Consider the following 23,370-nt stretch of genomic DNA (forward strand, 5'->3'; position numbering starts at 1 on the left):
AGCCGAGAGAAGCCCCCCCCAAAAAAGGGGCGTATCCGAGCAATACAGATAGCCCCTGCACCACAGAGATAACACGGACATAAACAAACAAGATAGCTGCTTCTGCATCCAGCGCTCAAAGAATATCATGGACATTTGCAGAGCTTTTTGAGATGTTATAGTAATAAAATAATGACTTGGGTCGCATTATTGAGGAGTTTGGTGATAAAACGAGTGATCAGGAGATGATTTATCGGTATGCACGACTATGAAGAGGTATGTGAAAAATACAGCGAACAAGGGGTTGGATGGGGCTGGAGATGCAGTACTGAGTGTCCTGTTGATATGCAGTGCCTTCTAAACCTGTTTTACTGTGAAAAAAAATACTTTTAAACAGCGCATCTAAAATAAACTGAAGCATGGTGGTGGCAGCTTCATGCTATGGGGATGCTTTTCATTAGCAGGGACTGGGAAGCTTGTCAGGGTAGAGGGCAAAATGGATGGAGCTAAATACAGGCAAATCCTTAAGGAAAACTGCTTCAGTCAGCAAAAGACCTAAGACTGGGATGGAGATTCACCTTTCAGCAGGACAATGGCCCCAAGAACACAGCCAAAGCGACACTGGAGTGGTTTAAAAAGAAGAAAGTGAATGGGCTAGAGTGGCCCAGTCAAAGCCCGGACTTGAATCCGATTGAGAATCTGTGGCAAGACTTGAAGATTGCTGTCCACCAACGATCTCCATCCAACATGACAGAGCTTGAACAATTTTGCCAAGAAGAACGGGCGAATATTGCACGATCCAGATGTGCAAACCTGGTAGAGACTCACCCCAAAAGACTCACAGCTGTAATTGCTGCCAAAGGTGGTTCTACCAAGTATTAACTCAGGGGGGTGAATATTTATCTAACCAAGACATTTCCAGGTTTTTTTCTATTTTTCATTAACTGTTGTTTCACAATAAAAATTCTCTTGCCTCTTCAAAGTGTTGAGTAGGTTGTGTAAATCAAAGGAAAAAAAATCAAATTTAAATGCATCAAGATTTCAGGTTGTAACACAACAAACTGTGAAAACGTCCAAGGGGGGTGAATACTTACTATAGGCACTGTACATATGACTGCCTCCATTATATCCCCTTCACAGGGAGTTTCAGGGTAAATTAGTCCTTCTGCAGCAGCATCAACAGTTAAATTCCAACTTCCAGTGAAGCACAGATATTGTTTTGGATTAATCAAAATCACTGGTTCCATCTCAAAACTGATGTTAAATGAACTATGAGCTAAGAAGATAGGTTGAAGGAAATTAATCTAATCAACTTTAAACAAAGAAGAATCAGGAGGGACTTGATTGAAGTCTTAATCTTACAAGGAATTGACACAGGAACACAGAAACAAGGACCAGAAGACACAGTTGGAAATTAAGTTGAGACAGACTTAGGACAGAGGGATGGAGTCACTATTTCATACATAGAGTGGTGAGGGTATGGAATTGGTTACCAAGGGTTACCCTTTCATATTGTTGATGCTGAATTATTAGAATATTTTAATTAATTCTAGCTTTCCACACACACACACACAAAAAAAAATACCATAAAAAACTTACTTTTGCCTGACAAACTCGTCGACTACCAGCTTCCTGACATCTCCAAAGTCTTCATGCCTCTCTCTACAATGAAAGCAACCAGTTTACACATGTGGCAACTTCACTAGGAATTACTGAAGGGCTCCTCACGCTACACTAATACAACGTGAAGCACCGGTGCTAGTCACACATTACATTTCTATTTCAGGGAACCAGGGTTATGATGATAACCTAACATTATCTACAATCCATATTTTGTGATGAAGCTTTCCATTTCCCAGCGAGTAGCGGAATGATCCAGCAGCCTTGCCTGAGTCTGTATTAAGAAAAGATTCAGTCCTGGGAAGCACAGCTCATATACATTGCAATGTGTACATACTGCCAGCATTTCTGATTTCTTGAACATATATTAATATGTTTTTACAGAAACAGGTGAACTTACCCCGGCTCCACTCGAAGTTTCTTCAGTGTGCTCCAGATGAGTGCTGTGAACACAAAGCACAGAACACTAAACTCTCTGCAAGTACAATTCACAGCCAGCTCACTCATAGGGCACCTTATACAGATTTCCACTTCTTGCACATCCATTCGTTATATAGATCACAAATGTGTTGAAAGCTATGTTTTAGCAACAGAAAAAAGCAGGCCTTGATTTCTAATGGTCTTTCACAGGGACTGCTTCCTACTCCTTCAGGAACTTCTTTCCTGTCAGTAACCAACCAGCTGCTTGCCCTGATGACTGACATGCTTTGCAGCCAGTAAGATGTTTTGACCCTGAAGACGCATGTGAAATGACAGTTTCCTAGAAGGCAAGCAAATTGCATTTGTGTGTTTCTTTCAAAACTGCCCATTTGAACCCTATATAGTGAATGTGTTTATACATGTTTGATTTCTAGCAAGAAACACTTTAAAACAAAGAATGACCTGGAACATTGTACTTACACTCTTTCACCACACCACCCCTCATAAAGATGATGCCTAAAATAACCAGGAGAAGACCGGTCTTTGGTGAGCCCCCTCTGAAATAAGAAAGAAGAGGTTTAAGACGTCAATGTACTTTCATACACAATAGCTGATTTCATTTTAATATCATGTTATAAAATACTCTTCTGCAGAAACCAGTAATCTGTCTGCAGTGCATACAGAGATTCATTCAATACATTATAAAATCTACAGAATTACTGCCAATATTACTCACAAGCCAAACAGAATCTTCCAGTACTGAGTTGCTCATTTATTTATTTTATTAACTCCGATTTTGGGCTGTCTGCAGTTTAAATCCAGATCTTCTCACAGATCCATCTCACTTCTAACCAGGGCCAAACAGAGGCAGAGGCATTAGCTCATGTACAATTTGCCAGAATTAAAAGTACAGGCTAACTTCACTAGAACTAACCCTTCTTCTAACAAACCCCCATTAACATTCTCGACAGCAAGAACGTTAGGTTATTATCATAACCCTGATTCCCTGAAATAGAAATGTAACCATTAACTCCCGGGTATTTATCCTTTAATACCGTCTAACCTGAATAGATATATCAAAGCTGCATGTAGTGTTTGTGACAAAGTCGTGCCTGCCCCCAAGGGCTTAAATGACCACTGACACAAGTATTGTCATCATTTTTCCTTCAAGACTGCTGTAATCATGGACACAGCAACCTTGAAGGTTAATGGTTACATTTCTAATTTCAGGGAACCAGGGTTATGATAATAACCTAACCTATTATAATTCCCTATCAAGTTCGAAATGTAACCATTACCTCATGGGTAAAAATACCAAAGCTGTCGCAAGGCAATACTGCAGACCAACTGCAATGCCACAAGATCTGCTAATTTCTCGTGGTTTAGTAGTTAGAAAGGCCAAGAGATAGAAATGAGCATTACTAAGGGGGCTAAAACCAATTCCAAGAAGTTTTTCCAATATTATAACAGCAAGAGACCATTCAAAGAGGAGGTAAAATGTCTAAGGAGATACAAATGGCAAAATCATAGATGAAGAGAAAAAAATAGCAAATATATTAAATGATTACTTTTCATAAGTTTTTTCAAAAGGAGGATACAGACAACATGCCCCACGTCGACATGTTCCTATCCAGTTTTAAATAACTTTAGCATAACAGAGGCAGAAGTGTTAAAGGAACTTGGAGCTCTTAAAATAAACAGATCCCCTAGGCTGGATGAGACATGAAAGACGTTATTTACAAACCGATAACCAAGATCATGAAACAGTCTCTTGGCACAGGGGCTGTACCGACAGACTGGAGAATTGCAAATGTAATACCGATCCACAAAAAGGGAGACAAAACCGAACCAGGCAACTACAGACCAATAAGAAATAAATTGCTAAGAAATAAATAAATAAATAATAAGCCTGACTCCTATTTTATGTAAACTCATGGAAACTATAATAAGATCCAAAATGGAAAATTACCTATATGGTAACAGTATCCTGGGAGACAGTCAGCATGGTTTTAGGAAAGGGAGATCGTGTCTAACTAACCTGCTTGACTTTTTTGAGGATGCAACATCGACAATTGCAAAGCATACGACATGGTTTATTTAGATTTCCAGAAAGCTTTTAGCATAGTCCCGCATAAAAGGTTAATTCTCAAACTGAACGCAGTAGGGATTCAAGGAAATGCATGCACATGGATTAGGGAGTGGTTAACATGTAGAAAACAGAAAGTGCTGATTAGAGGAGAAACCTCAAAATGGAGCGAGGTAACCAGTGGTGTACCACAGGGATCAGTATTAGGTCCTCTGCTATTCCTAATCTACATTAATGATTTAGATTCTGGTATAGTAAGCAAACTTGTTAAATTTGCAGACGACACAAAAATAGTAGGAGTGGCAAACACTGTTGCAGCAGCAAAGGTCATTCAAAATGATCTAGACAGCATTCAGAACTGGGCAGACACATGGCAAATGACATTTAATAGAGAAAAGTGTAAAGTATTGCATGCAGGGAATAAAAATGTGCATTATAAATACCATATGGGAGATACTGAAATTGAAAAAGACCTAGGAGTTTACGTTGACGCAGAAATGTCTTCATCTAGACAATGTGGGGAAGCTATAAAAAAGGCCAACAAGATGCTCGGATATATTGTGAAAAATGTTGAATTTAAATCAAGGGAAATTATGTTAAAACTGTACAATGCATTCGTAAGACCTCATCTAGAATATTGTGTTCAGTTCTGGTCACCTCGTTACAAAAAGAATATTGCTGCTCTAGAAAGAGTGCAAAGAAGAGCGACTAGAATTATTCCGGGTTTAAAAGACATGTCGTATGCAGACAGGCTAAAATAATTGAATCTATTCAGTCTTGAACAAAGAAGACTACGCGGCAATCTGATTCAAGCATTCAAAATTCTAAAAAGGTATTGACAATGTCGACCCGGGGGACTTTTTCGACCTGAAAAAAGAAACAAGGACCAGGGGTCACAAATGGAGATTAGATAAAGGGGCATTCAGAACAGAAAATAGGAGGCACTTTTTTACACAGAGAATTGTGAGGGTATGTAACCAACTCCCCAGTAATGTTGTTGAAGCTGACACCCTGGGATCCTTCAAGAAGCTGCTTGATGAGATTCTGGGATCAATAAGCTACTAACAACCAAACAAGCAAGATGGGCCGAATGGCCTCCTCTCATTTGTAAACTTTCTTATGTTCTGCCATTGTTTGTGTGGTGAATCTGCCAGTATCTCCAAAGACTGTGGACTGTACATTTAACCCTTTCCGGTCCGATGTCGGACTATGTCTGACATCATCAAAAAGACATCAAGCACAGGTCCCTAGTCGTTTATTCTCTGGAAAAAGCTTTCAATGGCCGAGAGAGGCCGATAAAAGCCGGGGAAAAAAAAACGGGAGGCGGCTACTACATGCTCTCTTGATCCTAGTCCTACAAAACTATTAAAAGATGTTCTTGGTGTTTTATAAAAATTATAAAATTATTTCACTTTCCTCCGGTATAGTTCCCTCAGCACTTAAGGTAGCTGTGGTAAAGCCTGTGCTTAAGAAACACAATTTGGACCCTAAAGTCCTCAATAACTAGGCCAATCTCCAACCTACCATTCTTAGATAAGGTTCCAGAGAGAGTTGTTGCAATTCAATTAAGAATTTCTAACTCTTAATGGTATATTCGAGAAGTTTCAGTCTGGTTTTCGTGCTGCACATAGCACCGAGACGGCACTTATCAGAGTTGTGAATGATCGTCCGATAGGCTCTGACTCGGGCTTTCCATCAGTTTTAATTCTTCTAGATCCAAGTGCTGCCTTTGATACTGTAGACCATTCCATCCTACTGCATCATCTTGAAAGCAGTGGGACTGTCTGGCCTTGTCCTATCCTGGTTCAAATCTTATCTTTCAGACAGGTTTCAGTTCGTCTCTATTGGGGAGGTAAAATCGGCATTATCAGAAGGTGTCTGTAGTGTTCCACTGGGCTCCATTCTAGGTCCCTTGTTGCTTTCATTATATATGCTACTGTTGGGTGACATTATCCGCAGACATGGAGTGAACTTCCATTGCTATGCTGATGATACTCAGCTATATTTATCCCTAAAGCCAGGAATTTCTTCTGTTATTAGCTACTTGCCTTACAGACATCAAGCACTGGATGTCACACAATTTTCTAATGTTGAATTCAGATAAAAAAGAGGTTATGCTAGTGGGATCACAGAACCAACTAGACATGTGGGATTACATGAGCTCGACCCTTGCAGTCTCTCATCAAAACTTAAACTAGAAATGAGAAATGAAGAGTTTGAGGGTCATCTTTGATCCTGATCTATCATTTGAGACTCATATTAGGGAAGTTACTAAAGTGTCTTTTTACCAATTGAAAAATATAGCCAAACTTAGACCAATTATTTCTGTATCTGATGCTGAGAGACTAATGCATGCCTTTGTTTCATCTAGAATTGATTATTGTCCCAAAACGTGTGGTATCCCGCTTGCAGCTTTTTCAGAATACCGCCGCTAGAATTCTGACTAAAACCAGGAAAAGTGAACATATCACCCCTGTTTTGGCCTCTCTACACTGGCTCCCTGTGCAGTATAGAATACATTTGAAGATTTTGCTGTTAACTTACAAGGCCCTGAATGGATTAGCACCTAGTTATTTGCAGGAGTTACTGACCCCAACTGGATGTGGGGCTGCTGGTTATTCTTAGGGTCAACAAAAGCACACGGGAGGTAGGGTTTTTTCTTGTAGAGCTCCTAAAAATCTAAAAATGATGGAATGCTCTGCCTTCGTTTATCAGGAAAGCTTGAACCGTTACAGTTTTCAAGTCAAGACTAAAAATGCACTTTTATAAAATGGCTTTTTTTCTCTTAGTGAGTTTTAATGTAACTTTAAAATTGCTGCTTTTGTATTGTGTATACTGTTTAAATCTGTATTTAATTGGGCAAGTGTGGCAGTTGTATGTGTGACATGCTATACAAATGTACTGTGGTTTGTTCTTTTTTTCTGCTATGTACTGTACAGTGCTTTGCAATACTTTTGTATAAAAAGTGCTATATAAATGCAATAAATAAATACTATATATATATATATATATATATATATATATATATATATATATATATATATATATATATATTTTCTTTTTTAAAATGTCTCAATCCTAAAATTCTTGGTGATGCTAAACGTTTGTCCGTAGCTGTAGATGCTCCGAAAGTTTGAGGTGTTTGACTTACAGGCTCAGGTTGTCATCTTCCACGTGTTCCAGTTTGTTAATCAGGATATAGCAGTGATGTTTAACATCAATCTCCACCAGTTTTAAACCAAACACCTGAAACAAAGACAGAGTAGATTTACTTGGTTCCAGGGGCCATCGGATATGTGAAAATATCATCTGAGGAAGTCGTTCTACTACATTGAAGTTGCTTTATTAATGTTGTCAGGTACATCAGTTTGTCTAAGAAATACCAAATACGGTAGTGTATGTATACCATACAAAGAAAAATCTGAAAACAATAGCAAAACAAAGCACTGCAATACAGTATTTGGCCATTTACAAAACAGCACTTCAAAAACAGATCTTACCATGCATTCTCAGCCCATGCCCAGGAAATAACACAGGTTTATTTGCACTGTAACTGTGTGTTAATACACAATGCATTTAAAAAAACAACAATCATGAAAAAAAAAGCGTGCACACAAACTTGCTTTGGGTGTCGGTGAACAAATCTTGTTTCAGCTTTAACAGTATAGTATTATTATTATTATTATTATTATTTATTATTATTATTATTTATTTCTTAGCAGACGCCCTTATCCAGGGCGACTTACAATTGTTACAACATATCCCATTATACATTGTTTCACATTATACAGATAGTTGGGTTTTTACTGGAGCAATCTAGGTAAAGTACCTTGCTCAAGGGTACAACAGCAGTGTCCCCCACTGGGGATTGAACCCACAACCCTCTGGTCAAGAGTCCAGAGCCCTAACCACTACTCCACACTGCTGCCCTTGTAATTAATCCCTTGCTAAAGTAATTAATCCCTTGCTTTCTTTTTTCTTGTTTCTCTTACTGAACATGGTTAAACTAGGCAGTTTGTTTTATGTGAAGCGACAGCATGTAAAAAGGTAAACTAATTATCAAACACACTCTTCACTTGTGTACTATTTGACAGCTGTATCAAGAAGTATATGGAAAGTGGTATGTAATTCAATATGGTAACATAGCGTTATGAAGCAAAATTAGGAGGGGGTCCAGTGTACTGGAGGAGACAGTTAACAGAGTAAATCAGGCAGAGTTTAAACTAGGGAATTGGGGGGCAGGGAGGATAGAGCCAGAGGGAGCTACACTACAAACTGCACAGCAAGCAAAGTGCAACCAAATTGTTGCAGATGTTCATAAACTGAAATGCAAGGCTCGAAGTTAACGTATATCTGGTAGCATTTTGCAACCAAAAACTCTTAATTTGCTACTATTTTTTTTATGCAGTAGCATTTTTCTGATACATTACGCTGCAGTTTATATGACTGATCCGGAGTGAACTACTATGGGGGCTTTTTCTTTGATTACCATAAAGGAACCGACAGAGTTAGTTCAACATAGGAGAGCTACTACATGCTCTCTTGATCCTATTCTTACAAAACTATTAAAAGATGTTCTTGGTGTTAATACCCACATTTTAAAAATCAGAAATGTTGCACTTTCCTCAAGATATAGTTCCCTCAGCACTTAAGCTGCATCCACACAGGACGCGAGCAAATAATTTAGAAGTCACTGCAGTCAAATGGGAGTATCCACGCCAGCAGCGAGCGATGCAAGCAGCGTCACTTGAATTTCGCGTCGCAAAAATAGAACCTGTTTCTATTTTTTTTTTTTGTCTCGCTACTGGAATGAAACTGACCAGACCAATCTGAAGCAATGTTAACACCTTTGACAGAGGTCAAACACACGCCTCAAAACACGTTGCTCCTCAAAGCACGTTGCACCTCAACACAATGACGTAAAGTTTAATTTATGAGGTGCAGCAGTATCCATTATTATATGATTGCAAATTGAACAACTACAAAGACATCCAGAAGAAAGACAATGTCTGGTTGTCTTGCAGGCGGTGCATTTAGCAGCACTGAGACATTGTCTTTGTTGATTTACCAAACAAAAACATTAGAGGTCCTACTATTCTATACATTGTAAAACAAAGCCAGCAACACGTTTGCATTCTATGTGACACATCCCAACATTACCAAGCCCATACATACATGAAGATTATGAGCCATATTTATAAAAGCAGTCTGTCAAGTTCACCAGACTGTTTTAAAAGGAAAAACTAAATAAAAGTAAATACAAGGTAAGTGGTGACCTGTGCATAATGACACAGATTTTAACAACAACAACAACTAGAAGAATAATACTGAAGGTGTGATTATGTAGTGCTTAACAACAACAACAATAATAATAACGCACTTAATGTTAATAAATAAAAAGTATCAAAGAAGGAATTTGTAAAGAAACACAATTCCGATTGCAGCAAGTTGTATATTTTAATGTATAACAATAAAATAATTTTGTTGAAAATATCAGTTCAACTATTCTACTATTGTCCAGCTGTCTGCTGACAGCTGGAGATGTACCGGGCTTCAAAAATCAGACTAGTACTACTACTGGTACCACGAAGAAAAATACGACTACAACTCTACAATTACTACTTATAATAATGACAACAATACAACTGTTGGATATATAGGGATGTTCAATAAGTCTGGTCCAACCTTTATTTTATAATGGAGTTGCTGGAGGTCAGGGTGGTAACCTTTTATAAAACAAGCTCTGTTTTGTAATGGGACAGACCATCTCTAGCATGTCCAATAGGACTGCATGGGCGGGGTCATGTATTTATTTCCAGTCTCTCGGATCGTTTCCAGGTCGTGTCTGGTGTGGACTGACATTTGGCGACTTCGCTCGCATTGCTCTGTCCAGTGTGAATGCAGCTTTATGGTAGCTGTGGTAAAGCCTATGCTTAAGAAGCACAGCTTGCTATTCGACTAACCGGAAAGGTCATGTGACCATTCACACCTTTTGCTAAACTGGCGAATGATACATCCGATATGAGTACTTCAGCATCAAAAGAAACGCAACAAACAGGAAGACAAACGTGAAGTACAATGCACACCTTGTCAGAAGAGTGCTAAAATACAACCAAAGCACATCGTCTATGCATGCGCACCTCAGAGGAAAACATCTTAAACCTGTCGGGTGAAAGTCAAGCAACGAGTGGCACTGCAGTCAAGTGACACGCAGAAAAGGCAGTCACATTTTTTAATTTTCAAAGAGTCCAATAAATGAAAGACGAAAGAGGAAATAGCGGAAAAACTAAAATAGCATTCGTTCTGAAAGATATGTACGTCAAGTTTCAGCAATTCATGGGCAGGGATTTCAGGATCTTATCCATTTTTTTGAACCCGGGTACACAATTCCATCCCGCGCTAGCGCCTGGAAACACATTCAATGAGAGTATGACAACGTAAAAAGCCAGCTTGCTGCAGAAAACAGAGTGTTTCTCTCACACCTGAAGAAGAACATAAGAAAGTTTACAAACGAAAGGTCGAAAAAGTCCCCTGGGTCGACATTGTCAATACCTTTTAGAATTTTGAAAGCTTGAATCAGATCACCGCATAGTCTTCTTTGTTCAAGACTGAACAGATTCAATTATTTTAGCCTGTGTGCATATGACATGCCTTTTAAACCCGGGATAATTCTGGTCGCTCTTCTTTGCACTCTTTCTAGAGCAGCAATATCCTTTTCGTAACGAGGTGACCGGAACTGAATAACAATCTGAATGAACAACCAAACGAGAAAGATGGGCCGAATGAGGTCATCTAGATTTCAAACACTTGATTTTACAGTTTTCAGAAGTTTGTTTGTGTTGCATTAAATCGATTTCTACAGTAAGTTGTATTTTTTTTCTTTTGTTTAATATTTTTTTTTAGTTCTTTAACTGTTGCTGGATTAAAATAAATACAAATAACAATAAATAATGTATTGGCATTTACTTGAACAACGTACCTTAAAAGTAAAATTCCAGGAAATAAATATCAAGTTATAGGTATATGAAATGGAAAAACATGGGAAACTTCTTCAAATGGAAAAGAGTGATGATGAAATGGAAAATCACTTTGGCATATAAATTACACATACAAATGGTTTATTAACATAGACTGCATACACTCTATTTAAGACTCTCAATGTAATACTGTTGTAGCTCAATTTTGCCAGAATGTGTCGCCACGAGAGGCACTCGGATCGACGAGCCAACATACAACTGGTGAGTGTGTAGGAGTACAAAGTTTCAAAGTGAAAGCAAACACAGAGTTAACCCATTCATTAATGCCTACAATATTATACTGTGTATCTATGTTTGCATCATGCCTTTTAGCAGCCTAAAGGGCCTGGACACCCCAGCGCTTCACGTTGCGTTGCATCGCTTTTTATTTATTTATTTATTTGAAGCACAGCAGACAGTGCCACACCAGCGTGTCTATACCCAAGCGTTACCTTTCCCGGGTAAAACAAAACAAAAAAAAAAAAGTGTCTAAATTGTCAATAGGCCTAGTATTAGTTTACCACAGTTTTACAGCAACTGACTATGCAGAAAAAGGTCTGACTGGTACATCTGTTGCTCATAAGGTCATATTTTTCGTTTAATAAAGACTGAAATCAGCAAAACAAAGCAGTTAAATAAAATAAATCAGTCTGTACTCACCTCTGGGCTGCAAGAGCGGCCGCTAAATAGACCGATGCACTCATTGAGCCCTCATTATCATGATTGCGGATCATTACTTGTGCATGTTCAGTAATTTGCATTGCTCTTAAGCTTACATAGGGCGCAGTGCAAAATAATTGCCTGGCCACAATGCAATTTGAATTTTGCATCTGAAATTATTTGCACTGCGCCTATACTTCCATCTACCCCACAGACTCCATATTTGCTGTACCTGCTCAAAGGTTTTGCTGACCCTCTTCATTATCTCATTGTAGATGTTCTTGTATTCCTTCACCACGTGCTTCACGATATCTGAAAGTGGCAGAGGAAGACAGCTCATTGTATAGTGACACAAGATTACTACTATCCACCCACCCAGGCCTGCAGAACAGCTTACACACACAGAATGTGCGCCAAAGGATTTGTTTGGGACCCAAAGATTTTCTTCTAGCTAGAATTGTTTTGGAGCCGACAGGAACTCATAAGTCAGCTGATGTAGAATTCCCTGTAGCTAGTTTAGGTTTATTTATTTGCTGCATAATGATAGACTCCCCCCCCGTGTAAATAATGTTACTAGCATTTTGTTTAATGTTACGTTTCCCCCGGATATTGCTTTTCACAGATAAAGCTTGTGAGAATTCAGAGTAATGTGTAAATGTTAAAATAAAACATACCGTAGCAGAAAAAAAAGAGCAAACCGCAATACATTTGTATAGCATGTCACACGTAGAACTGCTATAAATCAGACCATTTAAATAACAGTATACACAATACAAAATTGTAAAGTTACATTAAAACTCACTAAGATAAGAAAGCCATTTTATAAAAATAAATTTTCAGTCCTGACTTAAACTGTAACAGTTCAAACTTTGTTGATAAATGAAGGCAGAGCATTCCATCATTTTTAGGAGCTCTACAAGAAAAAGCCCTACCTCTCGTGTTGCTTTTGTTGACCCTAGGAATAACCAGTAGCCCTGCATCCTGTGATCTGAGTGCAGATTGGAAGATACAGGCTCAGTAACTCCTGCAAATAACTAGGTGCTAATCCATTCTGGGCCTTGTAAGTTAACAGCAAAATCTTAAATTTATTCTATACTGCACAGGGAGCCAGTGTAAAGAGGCCCAAACAGGGGTGATATGTTCACTTTTCCTGGTTTTAGTCAGAATTCTAGCAGCGGTATTCTGAACAAGCTGCAAGCGGGATACCACACGTTTTGGGACACCAGAAAAAGTACAATAATCAATTCTAGATGAAACAAAGGCATGCATTAGTCTCTCGGCATCGGATACGGAAATAATTGGTCTAAGTTTGGCTATATTTTTCAAATGGTAAAAAGACACTTTAGTAACTTCACTAATATGAGTCTCAAATGATAGATCAGGATCAAAGATGAACCCCAAACTCTTAATTTCTAGTTTAAGTTTTGATGAGAGACTGCAAGGGTCGAGCTCATGTAATCTCACATTTCCTTTTAGTTGGTTTTGTGATCCCACTAGCATAACCTCGGTTTTATCTGAATTCAACATTAGAAAATTCTGTGACATCCAATGCTTGATGTCTGTAAGGCAAGTAGCTAATAACACCCAAGATAAAGAGATTCCTGGCTTTAGGGACAAATACAGCTGGGATAATGTCACCTGACGATAGCATATCTAATGAAAAAAGCAAAGGACCTAGAATGGAGCCCTGTGGAAGACCAAAGACAACTTCAGATAATGCAGATTTTACCTCCCCAATAGAAACAAACTGAAACCTGAAATCAGAAAGATAAGATTTGAACCAGGATAGGACAAGGCCAGACAGTCCTACTGTGCTTTCAAGACGATTTAGTAGGATGGAATGGTCTAATAACACCCAAGAAGATCTTTTAATAGTTTGGTAGGAATAGGATCAAGAGAGCACGTTGTAGCTCTCATATGTTGAACTAGCTCTGTCAGTTCCTGCAAGGTAATCAAAGAAAAAGCCCCCATAGTAGCCTTAATAAACTAATTGGAATAATATGATGATCTAGCCAACGCCAGAGCCTTCCTATATTTAACCAGGTGGCTCTTCCATGCGCTGTAATGAATGTGCAGTTTAGATTCCTGCCATCTCCGTTCTAGTTTACGACCCTCATATTTCATCTTACGAGTTGTATCATTAAACCACTTTAAGATGCTCTCGGAGTTTTGATTGGCGCTACAATATCTAAGATACCAGTCAAGGTGGTATTACCCAGCTCATCTACTGATGAGGACTCAGAGAGTGGTAATGAGCTCAAGACATTAGAAAAGACCTAGGAGTTTTAAGACCTAGAACCTAAAAAAAAGGAGTTTATGTTGACTCAGAAATGTCTTCATCTAGACAATGTGGGGAAGCTATAAAAAGGCCAACAAGATGCTCGGATATATTGTGAAAAGTGTTGAGTTTAAATCAATGGAAGTAATGTTAAAACTTTACAATGCATTAGTAAGACCTCATCTAGAATATTGTGTTCAGTTCTGGTGACCTCGTTACAAAAAGGATATTGCTGCTCTAGAAAGAGTGCAAAGAAGAGAAACCACAATTATCCCAGGTTTAAAAGGCATGTCATATACAGACAGGCTAGAAGAACTGAATCTATTCAGTCTTGAACAAAGAAGACTACGCGGCGATCTGATTCAAGCATTCAAAATTCTAAAAGGTATTGACAATGTCGACTCAGGGGACTTTTTCGACCTGAAAAAAGAAACAAGGACCAGGGGTCATAAATGGAGATTAGATAAAGCGGCATTCAGAAAATAGGAGGCACTTTTTTATACAGAGAATTGTGAGGGTCTGGAACCAACTCCCCAGTAATGTTGTTGAAGCTGACACCCTGGGATCCTTCAAGAAGCTGCTTGATGAGATTCTGGGATCAATAAGCTACTAACAACCAAACGAGCAAGATGGGCCGAATGGCCTCCTCTCGTTTGTAAACGTTCTTATGTTCTTAAAGCTTAACAGCAGTTGAAGAATTAATTACCCAGGATTTAAATGTACAGTTCAGTCTTTGTAGATACTGGCAAATTCACCTCAAAAGGAATGGCAAGATGATCAGAAATAGTAAGATCTTGGGTTATGACGTTCTTAACAGCTAAATCACGAGAAATTACCAGAGCTACCACATGCTGCCTTGATCCTATTCCTACAAAACTTTTAAAATATGTTTCTGGTGCTATTGTTACCCACATTTTAATTATACACGGTTCACTTTCCTCTGGTATAGTTCCCTCAGTACTTAGCTGTGGTAAAGCCTATGCTTAAGAAACACAATTTGGACCCTAAAGTCCTCAGTAACTATAGGCCAATCTCCACCCTACCATTCTTAGATAGGGTTCTATAAACAGTTGTTGCAATTCAATTACAAACATTTTTAATTCTTAATGGTGTACCTGAAAAGTTTGTCTGTTTTTTTCGTGCTGCACATAGCACCGAGACGGCCCTTGTCAGGGTTGTAAATTATTTGCTGATAAGCTCTGACTCGGGCTTTCCATCAGTTTTAATTCTCTTAGATCTAACTGCTGCCTTTGATACTGTAGACCACTTCATCTTATTGAATCGTCTTGAAAACACAATGGGACTGTCTGGCCTTGTCCTATCCTGGCTCAAATCTTATCTTTCCGATAGATTTCAGTTCATCTCTATTGGGGAGACAAAATCCGAAAGGTCTGAAGTGTTCCTCTATTCTAGGTCCTTGTTATTTTCATTATATATGCTACCATTAGGTGATATTATCCGCACACAGAGAGTGAACTTCCATTGCTATGCAGATGATACCCAGCTATATCTGTCCCTAAAGACAGGAAATACTTGTGCTGGGGTTACTTGCTGCTTGTCTTGCAGACATCAAGTGTTGGATGTCTCAGAATTATTTAATGCTAAATTCAGGTAAAACAGAGGTTATGCTAGTGAGCTGTCAGGACCAACAAAAATGTGATCTTGCATGAGCTCGACTGTAGTAATCTCTCATTAAATCTTAAACTAAAAATGAAAAATGTGGGGGTCATCTTTGATCCTGATCTATCATTTGAGACTTATATTAGGGAAGTTACTAAAGTGTCTATTTACCATTTGAGAAATATAGCCAAACTTAGACCAATTACTTCTGTATCTGATGCCAAGAGACTAATGCATGCCTTTGTTTCATCTAGAATTGATTACTGTAATGCACTTCTCTCTGATATCCCAAAAGGTGTGCTGTCTCACTTATAGCTCGTTCAGAATACCGCCGCTAGAATTCTGACTAAACCTGGAAACCTAAAACCTTTCTCTATTAAATGTAATTTGCCATGTGTCTGCCCAGTTCTGAATGCTGTCTAGATCATTTTGAATGACCTTTGCTGCTGCAATGGTGTTTGCCACTCTTCCTATTTCTTAGCTTATTTTCTTAATGTGTGTCTCAATATATCGCTGCCCTCGCTACACTGCAGATTTATATTGGCCCCCCGACACCCCCAATAAACCGAGGGGGTGGGGTATTTTATACATTTGCACTTTTCTGAGTTTTGTACAAGCTTGGGAGTTAGTAGCTGGTTCTCTTACCAGCTCGTTTGATTGGTACTTTCTTCTGGTCCTTAATTAGAATGAATTGCACAACCTCGGCCATCTAGAAAAGACACACAAAGAAATCAGTATGAAAGAATCAATACAATACCTTTCAATTATTACAGTCATTTAGTAACCTGACACTCTAGGCCTATTAGTTTTTTCTGTGCACTAGATGGCGCTGTCTAAGGCAGGCAACTCAAAATAAAGAGCAGCTCCTGACCTCACACAGGACTTCAGTCTCCATGCCTTCAGGAAACCTATTACTCTTGCACTTCCTGTGTCACTTCACCTCAGCAGTGTCAGGGTCAATGCATGCTACTGGCAGAAAGCATGCAAGCCAATAGAAGAAGCAGCTAGATGACTGATGAGTCGTTGAAGGCGTGGGGACCCTCCGAGTGAAATGACCCAAGAAGTGCAACACCTATCTGAAAGCATGGTGTGCAAATGTGTGTGTGTTTGTTTTTTTTTTTAAAACATGTTTACTATAACAAGTTCACATTTTAGATCTATATAACAAATGAAAGTACACAACAGGTTAGATTTTTGGAATTATACGGTTAGCTAAGATCATCATTTTTTTTGCAATGGCTTTTACATAATCTAGCGTGTTAGATATTTGTTTAACATACTGGAACAAAAAAAAGTAATAGACCCCAGATCTCAGCCCTGACTCCCTCCCACCTTGCGGTCCACCTGCGCCGGGGTGAGTCGAGCGAGGCTCCTCTGCAGCTGGGTGGAGCTGGGCTGTGTCAGACTCACGTCCTCATCACTGTCCATCTCTACATCCTGCGTCTGTGGGAGAGGGAAAGGAAGGAGGGTCAGTAACTCGGAGGAAGCCGGCTACAACACTCACACTGGATACTAGCCTTTCTGTAGGATCAACAACATGACTAGGTATCCCATTCCATCCCCTCACCGCTCTCTGTGTGAAGAGACTCCTTCAACAACAAGACTAGGTAACCCATTCCATCCCCTCATCACTCTCTGTGTGAAGAAGAGTCTCCTTCAACAACATGACTAGGCAACCCATTCCATCCCCTCACCACTCTCTGTGTGAAGAAGAGTCTCCTTCAACAACATGACTAGGTAACCCATTCCATCCCCTCATCACTCTCTGTGTGAAGTAGCATCTCCTTCCCTCTGCCCTAAGTCAATCTCCACTTAAATACCAACGGTGTTCTCTGGTCCTGGTTTCTGTACTGCGCCTAAAGTAATGGTTTACATTAGCTACGTCAACTCCTTTTAAGATTTTAAAGACTTCAATCAATTTCCACCCCCCCAATTATTTTTTGTTCCAGGCTAAAAACATGCAGTTCTTTCTACTTATCTTTAAGCCCCGAGATGAGTCTGGTTTATCTTTTGGACTCTCTCCTTGGCCACAATGTTCAGAACTATATAGATCTTAAAAGGTGTAAAAAGCTTTTTCTTTTTTTTTTTTTTTTTTTTTAAAACAGGATTATCTGGTCCTACACTAGATAAAATATATCTGTTAGCAGGCTTTGTTTTCTTTGTCATTTCACCTGGAGAGTGGCATTGCTCCCAAACTTTCTTTCCTGTCAGTAACTAACCAGCAGCTTCCCCTGAAAAGCCTGAAGACACCGCTGGGGTGAAATGACAAGTCAAGCAACAACAGATTTCCTGGAAGGCAACAAACTGAGAATTTTATTTTACCTAGCACAGTACCAGATGCTTTGAAATGAAGATACATGTTTGCGAATAACAAGTGTTCCTTTAAAAACTGAAATGATTCTGTTGGGTGTAACCACTTGAAACTATTAAAGCAGGACAGCATGTCTATGTAGTGTGAACCCTAACCACCCTAATGTCTGGTTCTCACTGGAGTGGTTGTAAAAGACCGTTCCCCAGATCGACAGCTCCCCCTCCTCATAACACATTTCAAATGGACTTCTCTCACATTTTAAAACATAGAAACAATGCATTTCTCTGCCGAAACAGACATGTAACAAAATTGCCAAGACTGAAACGAACCAGAATATACGTACCTTGGCTCCTTTTACTTGTGAACTCTGGCTGGCCGAAACTCTCTTCTTATTTTTCTGCGACATCCTTTCACAACAGAGAAATGGGCATTATTAATATTATATAAATCAAGGACACTGCTCTCCCATAATTAATATTATATAACCAGGGACACTGCTCTCCCATAATTAATATTACAGAACCAGGGACACTGCTCTCCCATAATTAATATTACAGAACCAGGGACATGGCTCTCCCATTGTTAATATTATACAACCAGGGACACGGCTATCCCATTGTTTTCTATGGAGGTCAGCTGTTCTGTTATTACTCAATAACACACGGCTGGGAGATGACACTAGTTCTAACACCACTGCACCCTTGAATCCACATATGAACATCGTGCAAGGTGTCAACATTGTCACACATCTTTAATAAAACTTAGTAAATGAAAATAATACAGTATAATTTATACAGCAACTATTTTTGGTGTTGACGGGATTCTAACCGGATTTGAATAGACACCTAGCAACTAGGGCAGGGTTTCCCAGTCCTGGTCCTGTGGGACCCATTTGTCTGCTAGTTTTCATTTCAACGGAGCTCTCAATTACTTAATCAGACCCTTAACTGAACTAATAATGTGCTTAATTAGACCCTTTTAATTGTTCTCAGCTCCTAAAAAGTAGCAGAATTCAAGGTACTTATAAAATTATTTTATTTATTTATTTCTTAGCAGACGCCCTTATCCAGGGCGACTTACAATTGTTACAAGAAATCACATTATTTTGTACATACAATTTACATTATTTTTTACAGATTATTTTTACATACAATTACCCATTTATACAGTTGGGTTTTTACTGGAGCAATCTAGGTAAAGTACCTTGCTCAAGGGTACAGCAGCAGTGTACCCCATCTGGGATTGAACCCACGACCCTCCGGTCAAGAGTCCAGAGCCCTAACCACTACTCCACACTGCTGCCCTAATTGTATAGTTAACTTGAAATCTCCAACTGTTTAAAAGCACATTATTAGTTCAATTAAGAGTCTGATTAAATAACAGAGAGCTCAGTTGGAATGAAAACTAGCAGACACAGGGGACCCCAGGACCTGGGTTGGGAAGACCTGAACTAAGGTGACCCAATTTTCAAAGCTCAAAATCAGAAGCACATTGTTAAATAACTAATCAGACTAATCAAACCTGTTCAATAGGCTATTTTAATAGTTATTTAAATAGCCATCCTCTCACTCCTGTATGTGTGTGTGTGTATATATATATATATATATATATATATATATATATATATATATATATATATATATATATGTATGTATAATTTGTAGCTAATACAAGTTTACGTAGCCATGTTGTGTTTTATGTATTGCAATCTTGTATTTTGTTTATTATTATTAATAATAAATAATAATAATAATAATAATAATAATAATAATAATAATAATAATAATAATAATAATAATAATAAATTAACGAATTAAATACACATTTACGTTTTGGCATCTCTTTCTTTTTTTTGACTAACTGCATCTGGCTCTGCTTATTGACGTTGTTGATGTCGGTTAACCTGGTGGATTCGGATGTTGCAACCTATCGCTGCTGTCTGGGCTAAATCCCGCCGAACCGAACACTACAAAATGATGGTATTACACACAACTATAGAGTCCGATAAAACTGAATGAAAACGCACGGCGCACCGAGGAGAGGCATGTTCTTGATTACCCTAGTACCTTATTATTATATTTTATTTAGTTTTTCACTGCAGGTGCCATAAACTCAGCGGTTGTTTAGACAAAAGGTATTACAGGAAGTGGCTGAAACCGAGACTTTTTAAAGATTTTGAGCAAAATTTCGGGATACCGGAACCTTTGAAGGAAAACCGGGACGTCTGGTCACCCTGCTACTAGCAACACAATATGAACCGTATATTATACAGTATAAATATGCGATTCAATTCGTATTGTGTTGGGTCTGTCAATTCAAATACGGTTATAATCCCGTCAACACCAAAAATAGTGGCTGAATGATTTTATATACCGTACTTTGCGTACACATATTTATGTCATATAGTTATTTGAGAAACTGTAACAGAAAATAAATAATAATAATAATAACTCACGTATATCTTCCCGCTGAAGTGATAAAGCTACCGTATCCGTCGTAACCGCGCAGCTTGATTACGTACTAATGTACTACAGACTTTTCTATACATAAAGGCTAGGTTGGCTATCACGTGTCAACAGAACTGGCGACCAGCAGCCATTTTTGCGAGGGATAAACTTGCATTTTAAAATAGGATTGCTGTGCAACAAGCTGTAAGACGTGGTTTAACTGTCATCTGTATTACCTGTGTGTTCATTAACGCGTGGTAATAAATTACAGCATTTTACTCACCCTGCAAACCACTTCGTTCCGTATCCACTGACTGTGAGCTAATCTAGGTAGTGTCTGAATCTTATATCCATGGTATGTAATTTGACTGGACATTAAGTAAAACTGTGTTTTTCTTAATGATCATAAAGGAATTATATTATACTCGCCTATTATATTTTTAGTATGTAGTAATATATTTAATTCAATGCATTGTATATGAATCTGAAATATAGTCAGTGCTGACGCGCTGCCTGGGGTGTCACGTGCACAGTGCAGCTGTATGTAGATAGGGGCTGCGTTCACGACGATGCTTCTGCGCAGCCTCTGCAGCTACGGGCTTCAGAGGCTGCACAGCTGCGCAGCTTTGTGTGGGGTAGTGCGCTGGGGCAGTCACGGCTTCAAAACAACAGAGTAGCACTAAGAGTGCAAGAGGGGTGCAGAGAACGAAATGCAGTTATTAGGGAACGTGTACTGCCACCTAGGGTGGGGGTGTGAATAACACAGAAAAGGAGCTTATATAAATTACAACTACGTATTGTGAGTGACAGATAGTCTATGCTTTTGCATTACAAGTTTCAAACGGGACTAGTAAAACTATTACAAACCGTAACTTAACAGTGCATCTTAAACAGTCTTGAGGTTACTGAAATAACTCCAAAAACTGTAAGCAGGGTACATTGCTATAGTTACTTTATATATATATATATATATATATATATATATATATATATATATATATATATAATCTGTTGATTTATAAAATGCATTTTTGAAAATATACTTTGTGTTTATTATTTTCTTTTATTTTCTTTTGTTGGGCTGTGTTCCTCATTTGATCTGTCATTATAACACTCGAGGATCATGAAGGAAACTTCAATTGCTTAATATCTCTTCTGCTATCAGAATTCAGAAAAGTCATTAAGTCAGCTGACGTCACATTTTTGCTCCGTCTGCTCTGCTGCTGCCTGGGAAATCTCCCAAAACTGTCCGCACTCCGTCTGCATAGACCGGTGACGTGAGGGTGACGGCGCTCGGCCAATTGTGAGCCACCCCCTAGGAACCCGACCGGCAATGACATAGCCTGGATTCGAAACCTGCGATCTCCAGACTATTGGGTGCATCCTGCACTCCACGCGGAGCGCCTTTACTGGATGCACCACTCAGGAGCCATTTCTTATGTTCTATAAGAAGCAACATTCTCAAAGATCCAACGCTTCAAGAAAATGGCCCCAGTCACTGATCCAATCAGCCTACCAGTTTCAGACTTCCAGAGCCTAATCATATAAATAACCTTCCCAGCCCTCTACTCTCTTCAGCCTGTAAACTCATGATGAATTCCCTAGCTCCCGGACCCTGACTTCATACAATACAGGTTAGAAATCCTATCTCCACTTATGTTCCATTTACCATCTATCCAGCCACACTGAGTCTTCTGATCAGTTCCTGGTCTTCTGACCCCACCATCCCCTCCCATATCTCTACCTGTCTGTCTGCCATCTCCTCCTGGATGCACTCGCATCACCTCAAACTCAACCTCTCTAAATCTGACCTCCTTTTCTTCCCTCCTCATCTTCCCCCTCCTCTGATCTCTCTATCTCCATTCCTCTGGAATCTACCATGCTCTCTCCCTCCTCCTCAGCCAGGAACCTTGGAGTAACCCTGGACCCCTGCCTCTCCTACTCCCAGCACATCTCCACTCTAGCACGCACCTGCCGATTCTTCCTGAGCAACATACCAAGAATACGACCCTTCCTCACCAACTACTCCACGCAACTCCTCGTCCAGGCCCTGGTATTCTCCCGCCTAGACTACTGCAACTCCCTCCTAGCCGGCCTCCCTGCGTCCGCCACACGTCTGCTCCAGCTCATCTGGTGTTCTCTCTGCCTAGCTTCTCCCATGCTACGCCACTGCGCCGCTCACTCCACTGGCTCCTGATTACTGCTCGCATCCAGTTCAAGACTCTTGTGCTCGCCCACCGATGCCTTGACCGGACTGCACCCACCTTCCTCCAGACCCTCATTTCTCCCTACACCCCCACTCGACCTCTCCGCTCCGCCTGCACTAGAAGACTGGCTGTACCTCCTCTACGCTCCCCTGCCTCCACAGCCCATGCCTTCTCCACCCTCGCCCTGCAGTGGTTGAACAACCTTTCTACGGATGTCAGGACTGCCCAGTCCCTGACCACATTCCGGTGCCTTCCCAAGACACACCTCTTCAGACAACACCTGTAAAACTCAACTCTCCCCTTCTGGACAATATAGCACTCTGCCTTTAATGCACTTTAACTTGCACTTATCTGCTCCCTATTTTACTGTATTTAATCCTGCACTTAACACAATCTGTAGTATCTTGTATTTCACTTGCAGTCGTATCTAACCCTGATATCAACACTGTTATCTGCTCTTGAACTGCCCTGATATCAAATCATACTGTGTTTTTGTATTTGCTCTTATTAGGACTGAAGTCATTGTATTTTCTATCTTGCTCCTAATTGTACTGTAACTCTTGATATGTATTTTTTGTATACAACTGTGTTGCCCTGGGTAAGGGCGTCTGCTAAGAAATAAATAATAATATCCACTTCCATAAGATTCCTTCTAACCTTTGCCCCTACAACTCCATCTACAAGTACACTTTAGCCAGGATTTGCAATAATGCTCCTCAAGATCCC

The 23,370-nt window shown here is 39.5% G+C and overlaps 1 protein-coding gene across 2 annotated transcripts in view; it reads right to left on the reverse strand.

The window, feature by feature from the left end:
* ndnl2 (necdin-like 2) overlaps positions 1 to 20,944 on the reverse strand; it is a 34,405-nt gene extending 13,461 nt beyond the window's left edge. Inside the window, exons 1-9 of one of the 2 annotated variants that reach the window (XM_059017224.1) lie at positions 20,721 to 20,944; positions 18,334 to 18,397; positions 17,012 to 17,122; positions 16,325 to 16,388; positions 12,014 to 12,093; positions 7,257 to 7,351; positions 2,500 to 2,576; positions 2,000 to 2,042; positions 1,579 to 1,641 (exon numbers count right to left, since the gene is read on the reverse strand). In XM_059017224.1, coding sequence (XP_058873207.1) covers positions 1,579 to 1,641; positions 2,000 to 2,042; positions 2,500 to 2,576; positions 7,257 to 7,351; positions 12,014 to 12,093; positions 16,325 to 16,388; positions 17,012 to 17,122; positions 18,334 to 18,396 — 596 coding nt within the window. In that variant the 5' untranslated portion in view covers position 18,397; positions 20,721 to 20,944. Of the gene's footprint in view, positions 1 to 1,578; positions 1,642 to 1,999; positions 2,043 to 2,499; positions 2,577 to 7,256; positions 7,352 to 12,013; positions 12,094 to 16,324; positions 16,389 to 17,011; positions 17,123 to 18,333; positions 18,398 to 20,445; positions 20,591 to 20,720 lie in introns of those variants that run through there. The other variant, XM_034002485.3, reaches the window with a different exon arrangement.
* Between the last annotated feature and the right edge of the window lie 2,426 nt (positions 20,945 to 23,370).

Source organism: Acipenser ruthenus, chromosome 55 (assembly GCF_902713425.1).
Source record: "Acipenser ruthenus chromosome 55, fAciRut3.2 maternal haplotype, whole genome shotgun sequence".
Lineage (NCBI taxonomy): Eukaryota > Metazoa > Chordata > Actinopteri > Acipenseriformes > Acipenseridae > Acipenser > Acipenser ruthenus.